We start from the raw sequence: 9,653 nt of genomic DNA on the forward strand, positions 1-9,653 counted from the left end.
GCACTTTCTTTCTGCCGTTCGTCAGTCTCAAATCAAATCGCAATCTCCTCCTGAATGGTAAGATTTGGTCTGAGCTCCCCTAAAAATAGAGGTCCTCCCCTACTTCAAGTTCACTTCTCCTCTACGTAATGTTCTCTCCAATTTCATTTAACATCTCTCCCCCGCCCACGCCTCACTCGAGCCGTCGCCCACCCTCGCCCAGCCACCATCTCGCGTCGCCCCGCTCTCGCCCGAGCGCCTCGCCTGGCCTCGCCCCTGTCCCGCGCTGCGCCTCGCCCCAGCCCGGCACTCGCCCCTGCCAGCGCGCGCCCTCGCCCCTGCCATCAGCTCGCCCAGCCGCGCGGACCCCCTGCCACGAGCTCGCCCCTGCCATCAGCTCGCCCGGCCGCGCGCTCACCCTGCCCCAGCTCGCCCCTGCCATCAGCTCGCCTGGCCGCGCGCACGCCCTGCCCCGAGTTCGCCTGCCACGCCCTGACAGCCACGCTGGCCCGGCGCGCACACAAACGCCCAGCGCTCGCCCATCCGCGCAGACCCCTTGCCACGAGCTCGCCCAGCGCTCGTCCCGGTCGTGCGCACGCCCTGCCACCAGCCTCGACAGCGCCCATCGCCTGCCGAGCACTCGCCCGAGTGCCGCACAGCCAGCTCGCCCCAGGCCGTGCTAGCACGCTCGCCCATTGCCTGCCGAGCACTCGCCCAGCGCACTCGGCTCTTGCTGCTCGCCCCTCATCCTCTCGCCACGCTCGCCCCACGCCACGCTAGCACGCTCGCCCAAGCGTGCCACGCCCTCCCAAGCGCCACGCCATCTCCTGCTCGCCCGGCGCACCACACCTCTGCCAAGCGCTCGCCCGGCGCGCCACGCCCTCTCCTGCCCCCTGCCACGCTCGCCCCCGAGCACCCAGCAGCACGCCCCAGTGCCTTACCAGCCCACCGAGCGCACGCTCGCCCACGAGCCCCCAACCAGCACACCTTTCTGCACTGCTTTACTTTCCGTAAGATTATGCGACTTTTGCAATGTTTACACTTGGTTATTTCATTTCGCGCACTTTTGGCATGTATGAAACTCGTTTTATGCAACCTTGAGTATTTTGCATTTGAATTTGCTGCTTCTCACGAATTTATCTTTGATGTTATTAAACCACAAGAGCTAATAAAATATCCAACTCTCCTTCTCTTCTAGTAGGCATACCTTAAGCAAGCAAGTAAAAATTCGACGCCCTCACCCTCTAGCTCCTCGGCTAGGCGATGTTCTAACAGGAAAATAAAAATTCAACGCCTCCACCCTCTAACTCCTCTACTAGGTGACACCTTAGCAGGAAAATAAAAATTCAACACCTCCACCTTCTAACTCCTCTGCTAGGTGACACCTTAGCAGGAAAATAAAATTTCAACACATCCACCCTTTAACTCCTCTGCTAGGTGACACCTTAGCAGGAAAGTAAAAATTACACACCCCATCCTCTAACTCCTCTGCTAGGCGACGTCTTAGCAGGCAAATAAAAATTCAACGCCTCCACCCTCTAACTCCTCTGCTAGGTGACACCTTAGCAGGAAAATAAAAATTCAACACCTCCACCTTCTAACCCCTCTCTAGGTGACACCTTAGCAGGAAAATAAAATTTCAACACATCCACCCTTTAACTCCTCTGCTAGGTGACACCTTAGAAGGAAAGTAAAAATTACAAACCCCATCCTCTAACTCCTCTGCTAGGCGATGTCTTAGCAGGAAAATAGAGATTCGGCCCCTCCACCCTCTAACCCCTCTACTCGGCGATGCCTTAGTAGGAAAATTTAATTTTTCTCCTGCACGCTGGTCCTCTACTAGGCGATGCCTTAGTAGGAAAATGAAATTTTTCTCCTGCACTCTGCTCCTTTACTAGGCGATGCCTTAGAAGGAAAATTAAATTTTTCTCCTGCACTCTGCTCCTCTACTAGACGATGCCTTAGTAGGAAAATTAAATTTTTCTCCTGCACTCTCGTCCTCTACTAGACGATGCCTTAGTAGGAAAATAAGATTCAACACCTCGATCCTCTAAATCCTCTGCTAGGTGACACCTTAGCAGGAAAGTAAAAATTCCACACCCCATCCTCTAACTCCTCTGCTACGCGATGCCTTAGCAGGAAAATAAAAATTCAACCCCTCTACCCTCTAACTCCTCTACTAGGCGATGCCTTAGTAGGAAAATTTAATTTTTCTCCTGCACGCTGCGCCTCTACTAGGCGATGCCTTAGTAGGAAAATTTAATTTTTCTCCTGCCCTCTGCTCCTCCACCAGGCAATGCCTTAGTAGGAAAATAAGATTCAACACCTCTATCCTCTAAATCCTCTGCTAGGTGACACCTTAGCAGGAAAGTAAACGTTCCACACCCCATCCTCTAACTCCTCTGCTAGGCTATGCCTTAGCAGAAAAATAAAAATTCAACCCCTCCACCCTCTAACTCCTCTACTAGGCGATGCCTTTGTAGGAAAATAAAATTTAATTCTCGTCCTCCACTCTGCTCCTCTGCTAGGCGATGTCTTAGCAGGAAAATAAAATTTCTCTCCCCCAACTCTGCTTTTCTGCTAGGCGATGCCTTAGCGGGAAAAATCAAGCTTCAACCTTCCCACCCCTGACTCCTCTACTAGGATCATCCTAAGTAGGTAAAATTTAATTCATATCCTCCTCATAATACAACATCCACGAACTTAATATAAAAACTCGGCTTTATTAAATTTCAACTGATAACGTAAGACAAATTCAGAAACGAAATACACCAAAAATAAAGTCAAGTTTAATATTCTCTAAGGTGGTAAGCGTTCCCGGGCCTCTTTAGAGCCTCATCCAGCGCATTGTCCAACTTTCCTCTCTGCTCCTCTTGTACCTCCACAGGACAAAAATTACCCACTTAGAAGCTTCTCCGAATGACTCTACAACTGTAAGACTGAGCTTAAGCTTCCATGCGAATGCTCGCGACCTCTCTTTTCTTCTTCCTTCACGATTCTTTCATAACACCGACGCGCGACCTTCTGGTCCCCGCACAAGACTCTAACCCCCTTCCCCACAGAAAACTTCAGCTTCTGATGATATATGGACGCTACTGCTCTGAAATCTTTTAGGGCTGGTCGCCCCAGAATTCCATTGTAAGCGGATGGGGTGTCCACCACGGTAAATGTCATCATCTTTATTATACGCAGAGGTTCGTGTCCCAAAGATAGAGGGATGAACATCTGATTCAAAGGCAGGATGGCGTGTTCTGCAAACCCATACAGCGGGGTGGAGACCGGCTCAAACTCAAATCCCTCCACCTTCATTTGATCCAACGTGCTTTTGAACAAGACGTTCACGGAGCTTCCATTATCAATAAATATCCTCGCCACATCATAATTGGCAATTGTGGCCGTTACCACCAAGGCATCGTTATGTGGAGTCACAACACCTCGGAGGTCTTCCGGCCCAAAGCTGAGGGCGGGGTCTTGTGGTAAGTCTGCACCCCTAGATATCTAAAAGTTCTCCAGCCTTCTCCCACGTGCCTTCCGAGCTCGCCCCGAGTCTCCATCAGTAGCACCCCCCGAGATCATATGAATCATTCCTCTCGTAGGGTGGTTATCCTCATTCATTCCCCTCCTCGGTTCGACGAGCTCCTGAGGGACATCTTGACATCGACCTTCCCCTCTCTGCTCCCCAATCCTCTGATTTATCCATGGAGGGCCTTGACCACGCCTAGGGGACGAGCGAGACCTTTGTCGACTCCTGGATGAGGATCCTTCTCGTTTATCCCGCGAAGGCAATCTAGCACTGTACTCAACCCTTTGCGACTTCTCCCACCTCCCCTCGGACTCCCTCACTTCCATCACCTTGTCCCGACTCCCATCCAGAGGAACATGGGATGAGATTTGTCCTCTGCCCCTAGCCTTATCATCCTCCCTCTCGGCCGCGCCTCTCTTCCTACTTCCTCTTTCCGCTCCCTCAACTCTACTTCTCCCAGGTCGCTGCTCCATCCTCTTATGCCGTTGGGCATCTTCGAGATTTACATATTTTTCCGCCCGTGATAACAGATCATCATAACTTGATTGAGGTTTCTTCACTAACGATTTAAAGAACTCTCCTCCTCTAAGTCCCAGGGTAAAGGCACTTATCATGATGTCAGGAGTGGCAGCTGGTATCTCCAACGCTGCGTTGTTGAAACGTTGGACAAACTCTCGCAACGTTTCAGCTTCTTGTTGTTTCACCACAAACAGGCTCAAATAGTTTTTTTGGTGTTTTTTGCTGCTAGCGAATCTGTGCAAGAAAGCAGCGGAAAAACCCTCGAAAGATCGTATGGAGTTGGGCTGCAAGGTGTTAAACCATTGCTAGTCTGACCTCACCAACGTGCCCAGAAACACACTGCACTTGACCCCATCTGAATATTGATGTAACAGGGCAGCATTCTCAAACCTCCCCAAGTGTTCCTCGGGGTCAGTATGTCCATCGTACTCACCCACATTCGACTGTCGAAAATTTGGAGGAAGCCCTTCTTCTAAAATGGCTAGTGAAAAAGGACTTCCTATTTTGGGTGCCGGCGTTCTGCTTCCCAACTGCTGCCTCAACATCTGTATTTCCTTCCACCTTTCCCCATCTCACTAATCTTCCCCCTTTTGGTGGGGCTGTGGCTCTTCAACCCTGCTCTGGTGGCCCTCAGCATCTTCCTCACGCTCCTAACGGGCTGCCTGTTCCTCTACAAACACAGACTCTTGATTCCTTTTCATGGCCTCATCCACTGTCCGGGCGATAAATTGGCCCAGCTGTTCCAGGGTCAAGTTCCCCACGTTCTCATTAGGACGGGTTTGTTCGACCCTTGTCTCGTGAAGGGGCTGCTCGGCTCTTGTCGCTTGACGAGGTTGTTCCTGTCTCGTCTCCACATGAGATGATTCGGGTTCCCTCTGAGGACGCGATGATGCTAAGGTAGCTCTTCTACTTCCTTTCTTGCCTACCATCTCTACGTCTCAACTCAAGATTTCCCATAGACGGCGCCAAGTGATACTCACGGGAAATTTCGGGTCCGATCCCAACGAGCGTCACTATTTCAGACGTGGGCTTTAAGATTACCCTGAGCCTGAAATCAAGAATAAGACCGTTAGAAGGAGGCCAGGAGGGTGTCCTGGCGTAGCCCCTCCGACGCTCAAGTCAGAGACTGAGGATATATGGGGGGAGCAGCTAAGGCTGCTGCTGAAAACAATATAGTGAATGAATAATCACACGCTCAAACCTGGTATTTATAGGAGAATACATGGACCTCTGATGGGCCCTTCACCTGTGGGCCTTAGATATGGGCCGAGAATTTGGGCCAGATCCCTTCACCCGTGACCCTTCACCTGTGGGCCAGATCTTGATGGGCTCATCCAGGGGGTATCACAAAGCAAACAAAAATATTCCCCACCTTGATGAAAAAACCCACGGCCATGTGTAGGAAGCAAATCATGTCATGGAACTTATTTTGAATTAATGACATAATTAGCTTCTATAATAATTGATTAAGAATCAATTAATTCCCACCCTCTAATTGATACTCTCGGCCAATTTCAAAACATTTGGGAAAATTTCGGCCAAGTGATTCCTTCTACCACCGCGGCGTCGACGTTACACTGTCATTGGATTTATGAAATTCAGAGACTACAATCTCAACACATAAATCATTTGGATTTTCTAGTGCAAATCAAACGAGGAAAATAATATCTGATCGTGGACCTAATTAGGCGATCAAATTTGAAGATCCGTTCGTATGTTAGGATATTTTATGTGTTGTAATTTTTGATTTATTTGATAATTAAAATTAGACCTGGTTTATGGTCCATTCTCACCTCCTAAATTTGTATCCCAATGTGCCATGGATATTTAATGTAAATATTAGAATTTGTGGGAGATCAAGATTTGAAGACGGTGTGCCCGGTCCTCGGAAGGAGTTTTGAAGATCGAAGACATGTAAAATATTGGAAGCTTATGTAATATTGCATTTGTATCCCTACATTTACCTAGGTTATGGACATGGATCCGTATGTGGCTCATACGGATCAATTAGCTCTCGGTTATCGATCATCCTTTATTATTTATGATGTATGTGATATATTATAAATAATCGGTATGTGCGTTATTATTAATATAATGACAAGAGTTGCATGAATACGGCAATTATACAAACAATCATGGCACGAGTTTTAAAATTAATGGTGAGACAAATTTTTGAAATTAAAATCCCTCAATTTGGATGAGATCCAAAATTTAAATCAAGCCCATTAAAAGGATAGTTAAAAGAAAGTTTAATAATTCCTTGACTTCCATCAATGGTGGTTGCATGATGAACGCTACCCGCGGTCAGTGTCTGGCTCATATTATTGGGGAGGCCTGGATGCCGGAAAGCTGTGACTTCCACTGACATATTTGATGTGAACTACGTGAAACTCCCATGACTTCGGCTCATATTATTGGGGGTTCTCATAGCGACCGTCCATTAAGGTTCAACATTGATGGGCCGGGCTCTACACGTGAAGAGAAAGGGGATCATATTATTGGACCCTCCTCAAACGTGAGGCAAAATTACGTAAGGGTTGCAAGGAGTTGTCATTGAGCTCTATCTTTTGGAAATTATGATTGGCTGATATTATTCGAGATCATAATTTCGCAATTGGGCCTTGCGTACTCACTAAGGAAATTGGATTTCTCGTTTTTCAACAGAGGGTGGTAAGAATGTCAAAATAGTGGGAGGCAATTCGTAAAAACAAAAGTCCATATTTTACGTCTTACAAAATATTTTAAAATAGTCAGTAACTTTTATTATGTTTCCATATCAGTATATTTATGATTTCGTCATGCGATCCATTTCAATTATTAAAAAATGCTAACCAAACACTAATATTCAAGATTGTCTAGGAAAATTGTTCTAAATTCGGATAGCATACACACTAATGTTGGTCTTGCTGAACTGACAAAGCGTGAAAGATGGTGGGACTATAGTATGCAAGCTAAAGTATAATATGCTAACTTCTATGTCAAATGAATTGTAGAGACAGTTTTGAGGAAATATTGAATGTTGTTGACATTCGAATGCACATGCAAGAGTTGCATGGTGCATGAAACTCGTATAATGATGCACACCACTTTCAAGGAGCTCTGGAATAAACGCATACAAGATGGGGCTCTGGCCCATGAGCATGATGTACATATCATAGAGAAGTTGGTGGGCCTGAAATTTGACAAAGTTCGATAAGTCAGAACATGTTTGCTTCACTGCAAGAAGTCTGGACATAAGAAATTATCCGGGCCAGAAATATTTTGGCAATGATAAGTGAATATCCAAGTAAACACGATTTCAACAACAACAAAAAAAAAAGATAGGCTAAACCAAGCACAATTGTGGCACGTTAGGCTAGGACATATTTCCAAAAGAAGGATCCACAAGCTAGTGGGAGAGGGCATGTTTGACTCGTCAGACATAAACTTTCTAGAGGCATGTGAATCCTGTCTAAAAGGAAAAATGACCAAGGCCCCTTTCGTAGGAAAAGTGGAATGTGCACATAATCTGTTGGATTTGATCCAAATAGATGTGTGTGGCCTTCTAAGTGTTAGCACAAGATATGGAATGACTTCATAACCTTTACCGATGATCATTCGAGGTTTGGGTATGCGTATTTAATGAAATACAAGTCTGAATCCTTTGAAAAGTTTAAAGAATTCAGAGAAGAAGTAGAGAAGTAGTTAGGAAAGAGTATTAAAACACTGCGATTAGATCGAGTTGGAGAATACTTGAGTACTGAGTTTCAAGACTACCTTAAAGATAATGGGATTCTCTCATAGTGGATTCCGCCTGCCACACCGCAATTGAATGGTGTGTAAGAACGTCTTAATCGTACATTGATGGATATGGTCCAATCTATGATGGGATTCACTGAGTTGCCGCCATCGTTTTGGGGATATGCGTTTGAAACAGCGGCAAGGTTGTTGAATCAAGTCCATACAAAGGTAGTGGATAAAACTCCATATAATATATGGATGAGAAAGCCGCACAAATATTCTTACTTAAGAATATGGGGATGCCCTGCTTACGTGAAGCAAGCAGTAGGAGACAAATTGGATAGTAGAGCCAATTTGTGCTACTTTGTGGAATATCCAAAGAACTCTGTTGGATATTACTTCTATTATCCTAGTGAAATAAATGTGTTTGTTTCAAGGAACGCCACCTTCTTAGAGAAGGAGTTTATATTGGATAGAAAAAGGTGAGATGATAGAACTCGATGAGATTCGAGAACCTCCTACTACACAAGTAGTCGATCCCGCACCCTAACAGCCAATCAAAGAAACACAAGCTCTTAGAAGATCCGAAAGGATCTCAAGGCCGCATAATAGGTTGAACATGCTTCTTGAAGAGGGCCAAATTGAGCCCATTCCTGGATGTGATCCAAGAAATTTCAAGGAAGCATTGTCTGATGCCAATTCATCTAGATGGATTGAAGCCATGCAGTCCGAGATGGACTCTATGTATTTGAACCAAGTATGGTCCTTAGTAGATCCACATGAGGGAACTGTTCTCATAGGATGCAAATGGATTTACAAAAGGAAACTTGGTGCGGATGGGAAGGTGGTGACCTTCAAAGCTAGACTGGTAGCAAAATGATATACTCGAAGACAAGGTGTTGACTATGAGGAAACATTTTCTCCAGTCGCGATTTTCAAATCTATCAGGATATTGCTAGCCATAGTAGCATAGTATGACTATGAAATACGACAGATGGATATGAAGACAACGTTCCATAATAGGGATATTAAGGAAGAGATTTACATGTCTCAACCTGAAATATTTGCATCAGTAGTAAGTGAGCATAAGGTATGCAAACTTCAGAGATCCATTTATGGACTCAAGAAGGCATCGAGGAGCTGGAACCTCAGATTTGACAACACTATCAAAGAGTTTGATTTTGCCAAAAATCCTGAGGAACCTAGTGTATTCAAGAAGGTTAGTGGGAGTGCAGTGACATTCCTAGTGCTTTATTTTGATGACATACTACTCATTGCGAATGATGTAGGGATTTTTGCAGTCAACTAAAGTATGGTTAGCTGGTAAGTTCTCCACGAAGGATATGGGTGAAGCATCATGCGCATTAGGAATACAGATCTATAGGGATAGATCAAAGAGGATGCCAGGGCTCACCCAATCCATATATATCGTTACCATACTGGGGAGATTCTCTATGGATGAGTCCAAGAGAGAATATCTCCCAATGTCTCATGGTGTGAATCTATCCAAGTCTGTGTGCCCTAAGACTGATGAAGAGATGGAAACCATGAGCCGAATTCCATATGCATCTGCCATAGGCAATATTATGTATGGTATGATATCTACTCGACCTAATATTGCATATGCACCGAGTGTTGCAAGCCGATATCCGTCGAATCCCGGTCCATTGCATTGGAAAGCAGTGAAAGACATTCTTAAGTACTTGAGAAGAACTAAGAATTTTTTCTTGATATATTGGAGTGGAGAACTAAAATTGGAAGGCTAAAATGATTCTAGCTTCCAATTAAATGAGGATGATTCGAAATCGACCTCTAGATTTGTATTCAAGCTCAATGGTGGTGTTGTCACTTGGAAGAGTTCGAAACAAGACACCACAACGGATTCAACCACAGAGGCCGAATACATAGCTGC

The 9,653-nt window shown here is 45.7% G+C and overlaps 1 protein-coding gene across 1 annotated transcript; it reads right to left on the reverse strand.

The window, feature by feature from the left end:
- Nucleotides 1-2,904: 2,904 nt before the first annotated feature.
- LOC140962606 (uncharacterized) lies at nucleotides 2,905-4,566 on the reverse strand. Its single transcript, XM_073421559.1, has 3 exons — nucleotides 4,337-4,566; nucleotides 3,642-4,255; nucleotides 2,905-3,461 (listed from the first exon to the last, which is right to left on the reverse strand). Exons 1-3 carry the CDS (start codon nucleotides 4,564-4,566, stop codon nucleotides 2,905-2,907), a joined length of 1,401 nt encoding a protein of 466 aa, XP_073277660.1.
- Between the last annotated feature and the right edge of the window lie 5,087 nt (nucleotides 4,567-9,653).

Source organism: Primulina huaijiensis, chromosome 17 (assembly GCF_012295235.1).
Source record: "Primulina huaijiensis isolate GDHJ02 chromosome 17, ASM1229523v2, whole genome shotgun sequence".
NCBI lineage: Eukaryota > Viridiplantae > Streptophyta > Magnoliopsida > Lamiales > Gesneriaceae > Primulina > Primulina huaijiensis.